The following is a 19355-nucleotide window of genomic DNA, read 5'->3' on the forward strand; positions in this document are numbered from 1 at the left end:
TCTCCTGAAACCCCTGAAGAGTAGCCGCTCGACTGCTAGAGCCTGAAAGTTTAATTCCACCAGGCCCATGACTTCAGCAGGAGCAGCTACTACACACGTCCTCTCAGCTGAAGTTTAGATGATGAAATGCAACGAGTGACAGTTTAGAATGTTCATTGTTGTCCTGCTCTGCTCTCTAGCCAATCAGAGTTGTCACTGAGAAACTCCATCTTGCCTTGGGCCAGAACCAGGATTCTGTATTAAGAAGTTAAGGCCAAACCAACCACAATAGAAAACTTCCTACCCACACAAGACTAATCTATAAATCTCCAATAAAGGGATAATAGTAAAGGAAACCTGACAAATGTGATGTACATTTCATACAAAAATGGATCGCCATATGTATCGTTAAGATACGTGTGTATATGCCCATATTACCAAATTACTGTGAATGCAAGGTGACGTCCATGACCAAATGATGATGATGTGTTATTATATAGCACTTACCCTTAAGTGCTTTATATAGACAAAATATACACCCTATATCACCCAACCTGTGTTGTACTTATTTATCGACCTCAGAAGGATGAAGGGCTGAGTTGAGGCGTTTAAGAACAGACTAATTCAGTGACTCACCACCTGAAGTGTTCCCGAAATAAACCTTTAATGAGTCTAGCAATGATTGTATAGAATTCCAGAAAGACACAATATTTGGTATTGCTATTCTTTCTTATTTAGGGTGAGTGCTGAAAGTGTTAGACTTGTGGCACTCCAGTTCTTATTTTCCTTCTTTTTTTTCAGGGGCCCGGACATGAAAGCCAGCCACTAAAGAACCAAAGAGCCACATTGTGCTGGTCACAGCCCTTGAGCTTGCATTACAAATAAATAAAGTATTTTTTTTTTATTATTATTTTTTAAGAGGTCGCAAGGGAGATCTTAGAGGTCGCAGTTGCGACCTCTGGCGACCACCGAATGACGTCCTTGGATTGTCTATCAACAGTCAAATAGCAATGCTCCAGTTTGTAACAAAGTTCTGATTATAAAGTTCTTCTTGCTCCAAAAGTCTTTAATCACCAGTTCTATTAGACATCGAAGTCTTTTTCAACTATTGCCTCGTCCTTGTGTTGGCAATAAAGGTTATAATTGGCTTGTTTCAGTATTGCCCTCTCTTGGCTTTGGCAATAATGTTGAACTTTATAATTTCAATTATAACCTTTCCTTCCTTGTCTGCTTATAAGGTTCTTATGCCACTTCTTCTTTATATCAGTTCTGTATTCAAAAGTACTAGTAGTGGGCAGCAGGTGACTAAGGAGTGCACCGGAATTACCCAACAGTGGTGACGTCACCGGTTGCTGCATACGTAGCCGCGCTCTCCGCTGCCACAGTGCCTTCTGCTTCCTCCGCCTCCTCTAGCACGGCAAATTGCTTTGGTTCGCTTCATGCGGCCCGTGCTGGCCAGTAAAGGAGCATTCTTTGTTCATAAAATACTCTGGTGCTCGCCTGCCACCAAAGTACTGCTTACGATTAGGAGAGCCTCTCTTGTGGGGGAAAGCTTTCCACAATCACGTTTCCTGCCGCGTAACCTCTGCATTCAAGGCCTTTAAAGGGGAAACCCTCTCTTGCCTGGCATCCGCTCTGTAGATGGCGGTGACTCAGCATCTCCTTTCCCCTTATTCTTCTGCTGCCACTACAACTTGGAGTCTCTGCAACAACCCCACCTCCTGCTTCTCCTGGCTTGCATCTGAGGTGGTCATTATATATTCAAAAGTCCTGGTCAGGGGTGGGTCATTAGAACCACTAGACTGCTTCTTGCAGTTTAATGCCTCCAAGTCCCTCTTCCTCTTCCCACTACTTTGGACATTAATGGACTTGTATCCCCAATGTTCAAATTGCTCTTCTTATTCTAAATATTGTCTTCATTTTTATTCACTTCATTCTTATTATTAATTACAACTTCAAAAAGAGTTTTTAAAAAGGCCTCAACGGTTGGTTAGTATTTAATGAAGAGTTAGTGTCTTCAAATTTTAGGGTATTAATGCTCTGTTTATATCCATCATTCTTCTGTAGATTGTAAGAGGTTTCACTACAATAAAGTGGGCAACTTTATTAAGAGAAGTCTTACTCTTATTCAGATTTAAGGGAGAATCCGATGGATTATAAGTCAAGAGTTTTAATATTCGGTTTTCTAGGTTGATTATGACAGTTTTCACAACCAACTAGATCAATAACTTTGGGAAGGAAAGCCTCACTCTGACAACCAGCCATTACATATTCTGGTACCATGGAACTCTCACTCTCTAAGGAAGACAAATACTGTGTCTCTCCTAACTGAGTCCTCTTGTCCCTGTGGGGTCCTTCTCATAGATGATCCACCTGGCTAATACCACCCCCAGGGTCTGGATCAGGTAGCAGCTGCCTTCCCCTGGCCACCTGGGAGGAGACTTTAGGTAGGGTTTTTGTGAGGTCTCCGCACACTTTAATGATTCCCGTGCTTTACTCTGGTGACTGATTAGGTGAGGGATTACTCAAGACCTGGACCCCAGGCCTATTTAGTCTTGCCAGTGCAGCATCAGTGAGCGGTGTCTCTTGGATGACAGCCGAGAGAGGTGCACTGTTAGTCCCTCAGGTATTTTATTTCTAGGGCAGCTCCTGTTTCTAGCACAACCACCTATCTGATCCTCTTCTGCACTTCCTGACTCCTGGCGTTCTCCTCTCACCATCTAGTCCTGTAGAGAGGCCACCTGGCCTCCCAGAACCCTACTTCTCTTGCTATCTGTATACCAATCTCCCTCCAGCTTTAGTTTACTGCTTGATGTTGTGTTCCTGATCTCCATACCAGCCTCCATGATGTTCCTTCATATTGGCTTCTTCCTCCTCCGCCTCTCTCAGCAACACCTGCATAAACTCTGTTCCTCCTCTCTCCGGCGCGCTCTTTTCAGAACCATCCTTCCCTGTCACTGCCTTACTTTTTGATGTCCCCAGATTTTTTACATCATACTTTCGAGTCCTCTAAACCCAGTCACCCCCTACAGAGCCATGCTCTCCAAATACATTGTGCCACTGAAAACATTACCACTTCGCTAAGCGTACCAAGCTACTCCAAGACATACTTGTGGGTACTTTATGTCAGCATCCTTAATTCGCGGCTTCAACCATTTTGTCCTTAGATAAGAATGCACACAAATAAAAAGTGAATGCATGTTAAATATTATCTCAAGGACACAAAAAATAGCTAATCGTTTTGAAAAACATTTCCTGACCACCACAAAATTTAGGCATCGCAGATTAAATCTTACCTAGGGAGCCCTAATTCCTGTGTTGGTATTCTGTCGAAGATTCTTGACGTACAAAATGTTTTGTCTCTAAATATAAGCAGAGTCTGGAGTTTCATACTGTTAGTTGTAGAAAGACTTATCTCACAGCTTATGTGCAAGAGCTTCACCTCTAGTAACCTGTGCTGGGAAGTCCCAACCAATCCAGGTGCTCATAGCCAGGCTGTTTTCGAAGTTCCTGCAGATGTGTTTGATAAACCAAAGGCCGGGATCCTAATCCAGAGAGCCAAAGGTTAACAGCCAGCTCCTCAGTCTAGTAAGCCCATGTCCTGATGGTGGAAATGGACAGCGAGAGTCTTATAAAAATCTGCTCTATCATCTGGAGGGTCTGGCAGTGGCCTTATCTCCACAGTTTTCCTGCATAAAGTGCTCCTGCAACTGCCTTAGCCCTGTATGCGTCTAACAGGGCAAAAACCATATGACCTCCAAACCAAGGGTTAAAGTGAAGGATGCCACCTGTAACTTGTTTTAAGATCAAGGCATTCTTTTTCCACCTGGACCTTCCAGCAATTGGCATTAGAAAATAGTAGATCTAAATCAAATGTAGCACACTTCCAAAACCCACAGGAACCATCGCAAAGAAAGCAGTTTTCACACGTTTTGTGCTGCTTTTCTTCGTTTTATTTCTACAATATGAAATAGTCTTCAGATTTACTCTTGTTGGTGTAATCCCCAATGACTTCCATGGATTCTCGGGACACCAACGTCAGTAATTGTGAGCACTGGTTGCATCAAGTAACTTACTCAATCCTTGGTCACTTGTGTCATCTTGGTACTCTTGTCAGGGTTCCCCACCATTATCTGGTAAGGAGGAGACTTGGGGTGTTTAAGGCAGGGGCCGGAAGTAAGGGGTGTGATGTTCATTAAGTCTGTGGTTACCAGTCTGGTATGTCTTTGCAGTACACAGTATTATTCCTCAACTCTGTCGGAAACTAGCATTATCCCCAAGATGAGATGGACTGTGCTACGCAGCACTGATTTGCCTTGCGCTATTATGAGGTAGTTTGGAATCTTGTGTAGGATTCTAAACTGCCTTTCATTCAACTTGATTCCAGAGCAGGTCACAGCAGTTTTTGCTCCTGGTAATTGGACCACAAAAAGCAACCCAAAGAAATTCCAAACCCATTTCCAGTGTGAACAGTTGGGGTGACTTCAGAAAGAAGACCAAGAGAAGTCTGCAAACAGTTATGTCTTGTAAAACATTTGAATGTAATTCAGGTAAGAAACCACATGTAAAAATCGTTGCAGTGTTTTGAGCAGTTGGCAAATTAGTTACACATTCCTGTGTTAAACTGTGCATATTTAAAGTATTGATTTCCTGAGTACAAGAATGTTACTTAACTAAAGCGTTATGCACGTGTAAAATGTGCGGAAGCGATCGGTAAATCTTAACAAGTGTGCGGGTCTAAGCTGTCAAGGCGTTCATTGCGTTTGAACTCTGAAAGAAAGCATTGCAGCAAAGGCCTTTTCCGGGTGAAGGACCTTGCAACAGACTTGTACCTGTCTCATGTCTTTCCCGGAAGCCGCATTCTGAGGAGAAAAAGACGTTGGTCTTTACATCTCTGCACTCTGGACCAGCATATGAGCCCCAAGGCTCACTCTCTGCTTGGAAAGTTGTTTCTCGTGCATTCCCGACTCCGAAAGATATTTGTAGTAAGGCGCGGGTCATGTGCAGCGAGAAAAAGAAGATGACAAGGTTTTAAAGTTATTTTTGGAAACAGACTTTCAAATTAACCCTTTAAAAGGTAAGGTTTTTAGTTTTTCATATTCAGAATCGGAAGGAAAAACGAAAAACAAACACCAAGTAAGCTAAAAACAAGGATTCTTGTTTTGGAAACTTGAAGAAGACGAGTGCAACTAGCAAAAGGTTGTGAGGCACCATTTCAAGATGTTTAGCAGCAACACAGTCTTTTCAATATGAGCCTTTCAGCAATAAGGCTAAGGCTACAGGTGCTGTTGGTAGTAAGTGGCCCTGGAGTCCCGGTCTGCCAAATTGAGCAAGTATGAAACTCTTGGGCTTCCTGGTCTCTGTCCTCTCCAGGTGTTCCACAGCTAGGGGCCTTCCTAGGCTTGCATATGCGTTTGTCTCTCTCTCTCTCTCTCTCTCTCTCTCTCTCTCTCTCTCTCTCTCTCTCTCTCCCCCTCTCTCTCTCTCTCCCCCTCTCTCTCTCTCTCCCCCTCTCTCTCTCTTTCCCCCTCTCTCTCTCTCTCCCCCTCTCTCTCTCTCTTCCCCTCTCTCTCTCTCTCCCCCTCTCCCCCTCTCTCTCTCTCCCCCCCTCTCCATGTCCCTCCACATACTCGTCCCAGTGGAGTGGATATACTGATTTAAAGGGACATGTCTTTTCCCGTTAGATATTGAGGAGTTTCTTCTTCCCAGTCTTGGTACTTCACAGTTTCAGGTATTTTAAAACATCCCATGTAGTCCACAGAATATGTAGCTCTAGGGAGTCCTTGTCCCTAAGGGGTGGGGGGGTCTCTCCCTGTGAGGTCCCACTTGACTCTAACCATAGGGGAGGCTATTGCGGAGTGGGCTGACCTCGTAAGCCTCACAGCAGGGGCGAAGGGGGGTAGGCTTCCCCCAATACATTACACAACCGATTGGAGTGATCAATGTAGCTAGCTGGGAGCAACGCATATAGGGAGTATTGATTTCTGTACAGCTAAAAAGGATATTCCTATCTTGGAACGATCTAAACAAAAGATGTCCAGGTGGGTTGAAGTATAAGATGTCAAGGTTGGTCAGAAGTGGAAATTGGTATTTTTCACGACTTCCTGAAAAATGAGCAAAATGTGCTAGTTTGTATTGAGATGTCTTTGATTTGAAGGTGGCAACAGCTCAGCTATTGAGCAGTCTGTTATGATCTGCATTTATTTTTATGTGAAGGTGGCAAGCCTCCCAGCCTTTGGGTTAAATGGAAACATTTGTGCTCCCGATCTATCCTATGAGCGGAGGGATCCGTTTGTTAGGAAGCAGAGTGCTGGCTTGGGAGACTGGCCATGATTGTAGAGGTAAGTGAGGGAGTGACAAGCATGCTGTGCTTAATGTAATAACATGCAAGTCCTAACTTGCATTCCTTTGTAAGCATTCAGAGGAGTGTACTATATATGTTAACATTATTTAAGCAATCCTTGATACATTAAAGCTTGATTTTAGCTGTAAATAACGCCATCTAAGAATAGACTATAATTTCCCCAAAGGTAATAAAATGAAGCCCATACACCTAGTAAACACCTTTTGATTGATGAAAAAGTGTGCAAGTTAGGGTTGCACAGTATTGCCTTAAGCATGGACCTTGTAGAAATACTTTTTTCTACTAGATCTATGCTAAACATACACACCTTTCGAGATGGTATTTGCAAATAAAGTATGGGATCCATGGTGTTTTAAAGTGGAGCATGGGATTCTCAATATTAAACCCCTCCATATGTGGAAAAGCATCTCTAATTCGAGCAACTGTAATGTGGAAACATCTATGTATTTTATACCAAACGAAGAAGTTACCCAACTCAGAGCTAGATCAGAGCTTCTAGCTAGACATAAAATGTCACTTGACATCTTAATTCTTCCCAAGCATACAGCACCAACCTTGCTTATGCACCAAGAGTCTGTTATCACTTGCCAATGTCTAGTGACAAGTGGAAATTTTGAGGCCAGGCTTCGTGCTTAGCTTATGTCTAGTGTCTCACCCTTCCAAAAGGCTGGGACTACTGCAGCAGCTCACAAAGGGTTCATGACTCATGCGGCAACCAAGGTTTTCTGGATGCTTTGTAGATCTTGACAGGCCCCGATCTTTGGGGCATACAAGGGATGCTTTCATATGCGATACTAAAAGATGGTGGTAGGCAAAAGTGTTCTTTTTTTCCTAGTCCCAAAGATTTGGTGATATGGGTATTTGGAGAAAAAAGTGATAACCTAGCCCTAAGGAGGCACACTGCATTGCACCTAAAAAGAGGCATGCATGAGAGATATGCATACATGCAAATTACAATTGAGTATACTTTCTACAAATTGCATGTACATTACTACATTACTGAATGTCTGGTGGTCTTCTTTCATGATTTCAGTTGTGATTGCACTGGATGTGAGATCTAAGATTACACATGAGAATTTTAGAGTCTTGGGCCTTGAGGTGAGAGGGTAAGTTGGGCAGGTAGAGGGAATGCTTGAGTTGTTTTCTGAAGCGAATACATGGGGATTTGTTTGTTTTAAGTCTTTGTAGGCTCCCTGGTTCGCTAGTAGTGTAGTGGCGTAGCTTGTTGAGTCAGTCAGAATGACCCAACCTTAACATGGCCTGACAGGAGCAGGACAGCAGGGCAAATGCAGTTTTCTAAGGATATGTGAGATTTGGTAGAACGTTTTGTTTTGTGATTACACAAAGGGCCTTCATTGAAGCCAGGGTGGGATCCATTAGCTGTTGGGGAATGTATTGCCCTGTTCTTTGCGAAATAGGACTTCGGCTTATGCAGCTGAGCAGAAGATGGCAGGTGTTTCGGGCCAAATGTTGGGATGCTGGGTCAAACCCATCACGGGTGTGTATTTATTAACACAATTATTTGTCTACCAGTGGCATTTCAGCGTTTTTAATTGGAGCGAGGTTCTACCTCAATGCCCTCCCTTGCCTCTAACCCTGCCTTCTTTTGCCCCCACTCTTTTCTCTTTTTTTTGGTCTCCCTGGCTCAAAATGTGCACTCGCCACTAGCCATTGGCTACTGATATTTGGCTCTTGGCGAATAAGTGACTTTAGTATGGCTGGCTAGTAGTTTGCAACTTTAATTGTTGCCCTCTCCCTTTTTCACAACCTTTATATACATTTGGAGTTTTTTTTTCCTTTAAATAGTCTTCAAGCCATCAAGGTTCTCTCTCTAACGGGGATACTTGTCTGCCTCACAATCTCTACTGAACACTCACCAGCATGTAGCAACCTGAAGCCCTCTCAAGCACATAGTGCCTAGACTCTCCCTAAGCCGCATCACAAAGTGATCTGCCGCCTGCTCGCTTGCGAGTATAGTGCACTGCTCATCAATAATCAGTTCCTATCTTTCCAAGAGTTTCCCGTCTTCCAGCCTGCAAGTCCTCTCATCTCAACTGTCTAGCCAGGTTTACCCAGGACCTTGAGTTCAATAACTCTGCCAATCTGCATAGCCGATTAGGGTTCTCCATTTTCCTGGAGTCTGGAGCTCTTGCCACAGCCTTGTGGTATGCTGGCTCCTGGATTCTTGCTTCCCATCTTGTTCTGACCTCATGTAAGCCTTTTTCTTTCAAGGGTTATTTGGGTGGGGTTGACAAGTAAGCTCACATAAGCAGCATGGCTCAGGAGGCATAAGCCCAGGGTAGCCTTTCAGGTCTTGCAATAGAATGCAAGTGCCTGGAATATAGTGCTTGCAGAAGATCATTAGGCACCACTCTTGGCTGGCTGCTGTGCTAAATGTTTTTTTTCTCTCCACATGGCTGATACTCCAGATCTCCAGATATACAGTTTACCAAATATCACAAGGCTCTGATGTATTTAATCCCGCTACCTCCCAATACTAACTGTCATAACAAACAATAGCTATGAATCTAGTTTGCTCAAGATCACAAACAAGACTGCAGTGTAATCTGTCGCTGTTATCAGTTTCTCCGTACACTTTCACTTGTATTGTGTAATGATGATTATGTCCTGACTTCCTACTGTAGTGCTTTGTAGCATGTGTTTCTTGGGGGAGCTTCAGTTTCCTCTGTACCTGTACACAAAATATATATTATTTCGCGAAATCTATATCTAACTTCTAGTGCTGTCCTCACCTTGAAAATATATGTACGGAAATGTGTCCCATTGTTGAAGTATCCCCAGTACTTGAATAGATTCATTTGTTCTTGGGATCATTAGCTCAATGTCATTGAATTAAATGTAACGGGGCATTTCAAAAACACAATATTCTGTTGTGTCCTATATTGTCATCTGCTGTTCCACAACATTCCCTGTCCGTACCTCTAAAATGGCCCCTTGTAGGGCATTTAGAGTAGTGAGGTTTTCCTTTTGTGCTGAGTTTATTCTGTCCTCACTGAACTGAACAGGGATTCCTCTAGATTTGGTGGTGAACAGAATCTGTTTGAAGGTGCTCCGTGCTTGGACCTGGAGCCAGTGCCCGCACCCTGGGACCAAAGTAATGTCAGCTCCCCACTTGCTTTGGTAGAGGACCTAATCCAGGACTTCTCATGCAGTTTGCAAATTTCCCTCCAGTTTCCTTCAAGCATTCCTAACTCATGCCCTTGGGAGTATGTTTAGACAAAACCTATTTCACCTCTTCTAAAGCTGCTGCTAATTGTGTGCACCTGCTACTTGTGTGCACATAGAAGTGGCTTGTACATGCAGGTGGCTTCTACAGGCTTCATGTTATGCAGTAAGAATGATGTTGGCTTCTTTTTCTGTTAAGGGTTCCTGCAATTCCAGCATTGTGTTGGAAGAGCCCTCTGCTGTGGTGCAGCTGGAATATAACCAAAAAGTGCTGCTCATCTCAACTTTGCAAAGGAGTCTACTCTTTTATACCGAAGAGAAATCTGTCCAACAAGTTGGAACTCAGCCAAGGAAAATGTGAGTTTAATTATTTCCAGCTTGGGCAAATCTGGTTCTCGTTAAGACAGTGGGATGCATGTGTAGACTTAAGAGGCTCATACTATACTGTGAGATAGAATGAAAAGAAACAGCATTCCACTTTTAGTTTTGACTCTTAAGTGATGCTTATGTGAGACAAAAGTACAAATGGCTGTGTAGGTATTAGTGTTAACATATCATTGGCAGATAGAGATCCTGGGTGTTTGGCTGTCTTGCCTTTCGTCTTGGTTAGCAGGCATTTTAGGGTCAGGGGTTTGATCTTTATATTGGATGAGCTTTGTTTTCGGGCCAGGCAGTTAGTCAGCATGTACTCTGGCTGACTCCATCGCCAACTATAGGTGACAATTTGCCATACCAACCATAGTCCACCATGGACTGTGTTCAACCATTGCTGACTCAACTATGGTTGAGCATTTGCCAACTATGGTCGCACATCGCCAACTATGATCGACCATTGTGAGCCATGTTAGAGTATCCCTGCATGTGGATTGCCAACCTTGATTGCCCATGAGCAACCATGGTCTTCCATTTTCGAACATTGTTGACTATTGCCAATCATTGCCGTGCAAGCCACTTTCCCGTTCTCTGTTTGGGACCTGGGAGGAGGGGCCCTGCACGGCAATGCAGTTCCGTTGATCAATGCCCGGAATGTTGACTTTACTGATGCTTGTTAAAAAAGTAATATGTCTCTTCTTTAGGGAAAGGATAGTTGTACTTAACCATAACTCTTCTGTGTACAGTTTGTGATCCTCAAACGTTTGCCATTGCAGTTGTAGTTTGAACATTGATTCATCAACTAACAGTTTTTGTTCTAACCAAAATTTCATTTTAGTAATGGGAAGTTCGGAGCCTGCTTCGTCCCCGGATTGTGCCGGCAGAGTGACTTGACCCTCTATGCATCGAGACCTGGGTTACGGGTTTGGAAGTCTGATGTCCGTGGCTGTGTACAAGCAACATTCATTTTGAAGGACTTAATAGTAGGGGAAGTGAAACCCTTTGAGTTGTACCCCCGGGCTGAGCCCCCACAAACTGGCAGGTGTAGCTTGGCAGAGCGCCACTTTGGGCTCTTGTCTCCGTTCTATCAGGAAGGATGGGTGCTGACCTGGGATGAATACAGTATTTATTTGTTTGATACCTTAAACCAGGTACGGAATATTATAAGAAATGTTTAGTTACTTGTTTAACTGTGCCAAAAGATCTTATGTTGCATGAATTTGAAACAAGAATGTTGCTTGTGGTGTGGATTCCCTTTTTCAGGATGTTAAAATATTGTGTGCAATGGGAAGCCTTTGTGTTCTAGACCCGTGCTCAATAGTTATCTCCGTATACTTGCCAATCTTGCTGTACTCTGCTTTTGTGCCAATTTAATCTACAGGTTCATGCCCCCCCCACCCCTTTCACTATTTTGGTATGTGCTGTCCTGTTCCCATCTCAGCGATCATCCCATTTCTTCTGCATGTACTCCTCACACTCAGGATTCAAATCAAACTCTTCTCTTTGATGATCAGGGACTGTCAATTTCAATTTCTTGGAAGTAACACCTTGGCTCTAGTATTTGAGTGGATTCTCTGGCATGCTGAATACTGTTGAGGACACAGTATCCCACCATCAGTGCATACCTGTTTTCAGATGAGGTTGGTGTAGTTCGGTATCGTATCGACATATAAGGACAGGAGCTTTCTTGTAGGTATCCAGGGTGCTGTGTTTTGGCAGGAGTGTGAGGCCTGAATCCAAGCCTAGACCACCCCAATGCTGTTGTATTCAGTAGGGAGCTTGGAGACTAGCTCTATAGACAATGGTATGACTTCCCTGATTATATGTGGATTAGGGACACAGTGCAAAGCATTACTAAAGCTGGTATACAACAAGGTGAATCGGGTTCGGATGGAGAAGGGTTCAACTCAACCTGCGGGCAACTCCACATAGGCTAGGAAGGCACAAAGGCAAGCGGGACTAAATGGAGAACCAGAAGACTGGTAACCGAAGTATTGGAAGTGAGCAGGCTATCGCAGCAAGGAAGAAACTGTCAGGGCAGAAATTAGGCTGAGGCAAGTAGAAGGCAGCAGACACAGGGACCAGACTGAGCAGCACAATCCATGCAGCAAGGATCGTTAAGACGCACCGCGCAGACTGGGAAGGTGGTTTAAATAGTCCGCCAACCCAAAGTGGCGTCCCATCATCTAGGAATATGCCACAATGGCAACAGAGGAAACTCTTCACACTGTGCATGCGGTGAGGTGCAGTGCTGCACCTGTAGTAAGAGTAAACACGCGGCGCCCATGTGTGAGGGCTCAGTGGCATCCCCCTGGCTCCTGTGCCGAACCCCTTGAATGCCACCCGTGCCTCCAGCCACCTCCCCTTGCCCCATCCCCTCCTTGGGTGAGCTGGGGTGGCACACGTGGACTGCCGTGTCCTGTATAGCTTGCTGTAGCGACTGTGAGGAGAAGAGCTGAGCTGGATGTAGTACATGACTCCTGTAAGGGTGCAGAAGGAGGAGACTGACACACAGGTGGCATGATGTTTGCTATAGACTTTTGTTAGTCAAGAAAATAAAGAGAAAATCTAACTTTCCCCAACTCTAAGAGGGGTTTCCCAGGGACGTTATTTCACCAAAAAGCCAGGGATAGCGGAAGTGACACCACACGACCCATGACCTCTGACATCACAGGAAGTGATGTCATTTGACCCCACCCACAAGTGAAATCCCAGGAAGTGATAGCACATGATCATCAGATGGTTCTAACACGTGTTTCCAGTCACACTCGTACACCTTCTCTCACGTCCGCTCGCACTGCATCTTCCACACATGCACGCACCAACCCAGAACAGTCAAACATACACACTATCACATTCATACTCATTCACCCACCACTCACTGACTCATAGGACATACATACATCTGACACATACTTCACACATGCAAAATACACATCACATTTTTTTTAAGGCTGCATACCTGTTTTTCCAGCTTCAGTCTGTCACTGCAGGCCACCCTCGGCTCCTCTGTGCTGCTCACAAACGGGAGCCAGGAAGCTGGGAGAGCTTCCTGGTTCCTGTATATGAGCCGCAAGGAGAAGGGGTTGGAGCTGAACGTGGCATGTGACAACGTGCCACATGTCACTGTCGCCTCTAACCTCTACCGAGCGCTTCCTTCTCGTGCTGCAAGCCCCAGCCCAACCTCCGCCCTGATGGGTGAGAACCGTGCTGGGCACCCCCTTCACCACACCGGACCTGCATTAGGGAATTTGTTTAAAAAGTGCCAATTATAACATTTTGGGGGCCCCATCATGAACGCTGTTTAAAGTGGCAATCTCATTGCTTTTTCTGTGGGCACCAAACTAATGAACGACGAAAGTGGCATTGGCACATACTGTTTCCAAAACATCATGAAAGTGATTTAAAGTGGCTTTGATGATTCATATTGGTACCAGCATAATGACCAAATTTTTGGGGTGAACACCCACCCACCACATCCCTCCCACCTATCGGTGGTGGGTTCCCAAAGTAAATGAATTCCATTTCCAGCACTGGCTCAGGGTCAGGCAAGTGAGCAACCGTTTGGGTGGGATCCGGGACGGACATGTTAGTGGCATTGAGCTGAATAAAGAATTCAGAATATATTATTACTATTATTATTATTGTTGTTTATTATAAGCACATTTATTCAGGGCTGACCTAGCGTCGGGAAGCAACATAGCACTTACAATTCGTATCGGAAAGTACACGGTGGGCAAAGTAGAGATACAAAGTGGTGGGGCTTTTGCAACGGGACGGAGACGACGGGCAATGTGGCAGCAAAGAATATACAAGCAATCATGTTAGAAATCTGGGGAGCAGGGGGAGGCAAATCAACCAGTCTCAGATTAGGTGGGGGGCAGAGGGTGTGTGGACCTAGGTGTTAGAGAGGAGCCAGACTATACACCAGGGGCTCGACCTCACATATTGCTTTGGGACATATCCTGGGGCCAATAATCATACTAACGTTTAAAACGGAGGCTTCACCTTCCATAACACCCTGCCTCCCTGCTAGCTGTATCAGGGGAATGTAAGCCACTTTGCCAATACAACCCCTTGCCTATTCCTGGTGAAAGAATGCTGAATGCCCTAAGAAGGGAAGGGAAGTCCTGAAACATGGGCAATTAGTATCATAATTGCAGTGAAAATCTAAAGACCCTCCTGCCTGTGATGCCCCAGGCAGTCGATAAGTATTGTGGGGTAGTGTTGTAGGGTTTAGAACCAGCCGTGCCTTTTGTCCGATTTAATTAATCATGCCCTTGATAATGCATTTTTTTTCATAATTTTTTTTCATAAAAGGACAACAAGTTTTATTTGACAAATTCCTGTTGCAGAACGTTTTGATCGGCAGATAAATAAAAGCAGGATATTCCATTATCTATCAATTACTACACTAAATAGCTCATTATGGTTCGTGCCTTGGTAACGTATTCTTCAACCATTGCATAAATAAAAAATAAAGATCAACCTTCTGCAACACTAAAAGCAATGTATACAGACATACATAAATATACATGCTTACAATTAATCAGAATACTTTTACCTACAATTTTTTTTCTCCAAAAACCTCTTGATTAAAACAGAACATACATTTCCTCTTTTAACATAATTTAGGCATATCGGTCGTAGTTGGGTGCTCCTCAACAGTACCCTGAAGACTTGCCATAAAAGTATTTTTCTCGGACGAGGGCATTTTGGCGATCTGGGATAGGAGGATATCCTCCCTTGCTAACGTTATAGTGCACCTGGCGATCAGCCATAGGGAACTGAGCGAGGGGAAAAAAACAGTTCCACTCGGAGTACTTGCACTGGTACAGCCTGAGGAACACCTATAGATTTCAAAATGTTCCCTTCCATCACTTCCAACGCCGCGCCACGTTACCTCATAGACAGACTTACCAGACATACCCCTAATTGACACAATAGATCCTCCAATTCCAATTCCAATACCCTTGCAGTGCCCAGATACAAACGCTCTAAAACCGGAGGCACCAGCTTCCAAGTACAAGCCGCACAATATTGGAACTCACTCCCCTCCTTCATAAGAGCTCCACAACCCTACCCACTCTTCAGGCGCAAATACATTCAATGGATCAAGGAAAATGACACAACTCTCCTTAACCTCCCTACCTCTCCCAGCTAACTTCTGTACACTTTATACATCCTGTGCATATGACCGGTACTATTGTACATATTATACATATATACTATCCACTGTTTATACCTCCTTCCTTACTTGTATGTATTTTACTCACTGTATATTAAGCTCACCTATTTCACTTACTGTATTTTATTTACTGTGTTTTCTTTATTGTATAGGAACGTACAGCAATGTAACGAAGCTGAGAATATTCTTTTTCGCCTTTTGCGCCCTGATACCCCCGGGTCCGGTGCGCACTACAAATATTAAACTAACTATACTTCACTTCTAGTCATGAGTTTTCCTTCATCCAGAAATACTGCACCGCATAAGATTCCAGGAATAGTCAATGTGTGGTACACTGTAACCATGCCTTCCACACTTCCTCCTCCTTTGGTGTTAATGACTTTTTTTAAGCAGAAGCTATTTACTCATAATCCTAGGACTGAAACAGCCACGATAATATCTCCTGCTAGAGTTGACTTTAATGTAATAGGCCAAGGTAGAGGTAATTATTAACTACCTCAGTCAGAGTTGAGTCAAGTCTTCATTTGTGTTTTCTCGAGTTAGCTATGGATCTACCCCTGTTCGGCATTGCATGATCTTAGTTTAATCAGTAATGATTATCAGATCATTTTCAGTGGCATATTCCAGAAGTGCCGTAATGGAGCGCTCTAGGCCTATGGAGGTCTGGTCTAAGAGGAGGGTGTCATCTGCATAGCTAAGCCAGGGAATGCATTCACCCCCCTATAACTGGAGGAAATGTGTTCACCCTACCCGCGGCTGCCATATCTGAGGTATACACAGTGGGGGCAAGTCCACATCCCTCTATTAGCCCGTTATTAGTAGATTTGCAATCCGTCAATAACCCGTCGCGATTTACGCAAACTCGTATCAGAATACAATAACTGAATGAAGAATAGTAATTGCAGATCAATTTTCCACTTCTTCAGTTTAGCCCAAAAAAGTGCCGATTAACAGTGTCGAAAGTCTTCGAAAAAATCAATATAACCTATATAGAGTGGCTTGACCTCGGTAACTCTAGCCGATATCAGACTTAACAGTGCACTGATGTTGTAAGAGGTCGAATGTTCTTCGGAAGCCAGTTTGGAATGTATGCAATATTTGGTTAGCTTCCACCCACTTGTAACATTTTTCAGGCAATATGGAGGCAAATATTTTGGAACTGCTGTCCAGAAGCCGATAATTAGCAGGATCATTCTTCACACCCTTTTTAAATATAGCTATCAGAATGAAATTTCTCCAGCTGAGGGGAACACAGCCCGACCTCCGATTATCCGCAAACCTAGTATAGACGGTCTTGGCCCAAAACTCTGGGTTAGCACTTATCACCACGTTAGCCAATCCGTTGGGCCCCGGTCCGCTAAAGTTATTGAGGCCTTTTAAAATAATTAGAACATCTAGTTCATCAAAATCATGCTCACTCGCAGTAAAGTCGCTCGGGGAGATAGCGTTAGACGGCACCAAAGTAGGTTTATAATCTAGATTAGTACCCAGCAGGGGGGTGGCAGCCTCTCAGCCAGTGAGGAGGTTCGGAACGTGGGCATTACCGGCGGTAATCCCCCCCCCGCTCAGAGCAGCCTCATGGCTGGAGGCCGCCATCTTCCCCAGGGAAAGAGGTAAGTGGTGTCCCACTTCCCCATCCACAGCATTCCCTCCCTGCCACCCATCCCCACTTACCTTGGTTGAGGTCCATTTCGGGAGCAGACGCGTTAGGAACACTTCTGTCCCAGCGCGTCCGCTCCCGATCTGCGACAGGCTGCCATTGAAAGAAATATTACATGTAGTCCCTTCTCTCCTCTCCATGGCGGCCATTTTTTGCTTTACTTTTTTTCTATTTTTTCCAATGGCCACCATAGAAATGGAAAGCGGGCTTTGTTTCCCCTTCCCTGGCTGCCTTTAAAAAACAAAATATATATATATGTTCCGAAACGCTCGATTGTTTCGGAACAGAAAAAAATACTTAAAGTACCCCGATCTTATGGGCCGGGGTACTATAGCAATAGGCCCCTTGCAGGGGGTGCATTACCACTTCAGGTAATGCCCCGGTGGCCTTTGTTAACTATGGGGCATATTGCTTAGTTCCTGATACATTCCACCCACTGTTGTATAGAAACCAAGATCTCCTCTACTTTTGCATTGTCCACTAAAAATTCCCTGATGAGGGACCAAACCTTCTTGCTATCATTAAATCTGAGAAGCTCAAACAAATGAGACCAAGTTGTACTTGTTCATGTTCCCTTATGCATTTTAACCCAATTTTTGTATTTCGTTGACAAATTGGAAATCAAAGCATTTTTTTCTTCATCTTCCAAATGCCATTTGTTCTTGATAACTGTTCTTGATTTATGATACTCTCCTTTTTTGTTCTCTGGATTTCAGCATCATCGATCCCTCTGTTAGGCACTGCACATAAAGTGCAAGATAGCCTGCCACCTTCTTCATTAGCATTTGAAGGCTCCACTGATTTCTGCTGAGCCACCTCCTAACTACGGCCTCATGGGTGGCAAAGAAACCAGAGAGTTTACTAATATTACTATCCGACCAGATAAGGCGGTTCAAAGAACCATTAACGTGGGGATTAATCCCAAGATAAGATAGGGTATAATGCTTTGGTAGCGTAATAACCCACTTAAGGGTCGCTTGGTCACTCAGTGGGTTAAATTCGATAGTCAATGCCCCACAGTGGTTCCCAAGCTGACGATCCAACAAGATGTAGTCAATACAAGAGGTTGATACTGGTTAGTCCAGGTAGGCTGATATCTCCAACCACTTATATATCTCACATTTTGACAGATCAAATCATTAGTTTGAATAAGGCTCCCCCATTTCATGCACTGGGAAGAGTATCCTCCCTGTATTCCATCCTCCTTCATCGGGCCCTTAATAGTGTTCTTAATGTTAACATATTCCTGGAGCTGAGCAGAGTTAAAATCTCCTGCAAACAACAACATAACTTTCTGTCATATATCCTCCCATGACATTATCATATAGTCAATGGCCTTAAATATAGCACCATATAATGGACAACCAGCACTGGCATATACACATTTAGAATCAAAATCGACCATTGTACGATACCAGGGAGGTGTACAATTGCTGGTAATATATGCTGACTGTTCACATCATAAGGGAAGGGTTTCAGATCAATATGGCACCCAGCTCCTATCGCCATACCACCTTTGGGTCTGCCTCTTACTGACTGGGTAGCTGTGCGACTAATATTATATAGAAGCCTGTCCAAGTCGGCCAAGTCTCTTGTAATAGAAAAAGGTCACTGGTTTTAATTGGAGCAGAGCCGGTGTTCTACTTTAATAAGGCACTATGCCTTCTGGTATTACAACATAGACAATTTAAAATGTTTGATTTCATGGTGATTCAATAGCTCCCCATGTTTAGTGTCTCCGTGAGCCAGTGAACCCTAGTTCCTGATACTGTGTCCCTCATGTTAGAGTGACAGGCCCTTGGTCCAAGGCTGTCTCCTGTTGTTTTCAGCAGGTTTGGCATGTCTTCCTGTTGCCCTATTAATGTCTCATGCTTGGCCACCATCTTCCTGCACACTAAGTTTTAATCCCAAAGCATGCAGCGGCTACGTGCGGAGTACCCCTAGGCTCTTGCATCTTCCCGACCCTTTACAATATATTCACAAAGCCCCTATTCGACCGATTTGACTAATTGGGTGTCACCTACACTAATTATGCAGATGACTCCCCAATCCTCATACCCATCACCGGCTCACATGACACTGACTCGGATTCCCTGAATAAAATCTATCAAACCATCCAGGCCTGGATGGCCTTACATGGGTTATGGCTCACCGATGATAAAACAGAACTCCTCCTCCTAGGCTCACAACACTGTCACAACAAGCTAAGTAACTCCTTGGAATCTTTTAACATAGATGGCAACATTATCAAGCTCTCAAAAGAAGTTTACTTGGACTCCTCCTTAACTTTACTCAACATGTTAATACCACCGCATCGGCCGCAGCCTACACATCCAAGCTCATTACTGCCTGTAGACCGTTCCTATCACCCGACAGCTGCATCATTTTAGCTAGAGCCCTAATATTGACTAGACTACACTATTGCAATGCTCTCTGTGCGGGCACCAACGTCCAGAATATCAATAAACTCCAGGTGATACAAAACAAAGCTCTGACTGCAGCTCTGAACATACCTAAAAAGTCCCACATTTCAGCTACCAGATGAACGCTCACCGGCTACCTATCCTTGAGCGCATCTGAACTAAAACATTTGTCATGACTCAACA

The 19355-nt window shown here is 44.1% G+C and overlaps 1 protein-coding gene across 3 annotated transcripts in view; it reads left to right on the top strand.

Annotated features, from left to right (window-relative positions):
• TECPR2 (tectonin beta-propeller repeat containing 2) overlaps positions 1–19355 on the top strand; it is an 879235-nt gene that overhangs the window by 120069 nt on the left and 739811 nt on the right. For all 3 annotated transcript variants that reach the window (XM_069638097.1, XM_069638099.1, XM_069638098.1), the window contains 2 exons: positions 9729–9886; positions 10740–11052. In XM_069638097.1, coding sequence (XP_069494198.1) covers positions 9729–9886; positions 10740–11052 — 471 coding nt within the window. The remainder of the gene's footprint in view (positions 1–9728; positions 9887–10739; positions 11053–19355) is intronic.

This window comes from Ambystoma mexicanum, chromosome 14 (assembly GCF_040938575.1).
Source record: "Ambystoma mexicanum isolate Mex_15411 chromosome 14, UKY_AmexF1_1, whole genome shotgun sequence".
Lineage (NCBI taxonomy): Eukaryota > Metazoa > Chordata > Amphibia > Caudata > Ambystomatidae > Ambystoma > Ambystoma mexicanum.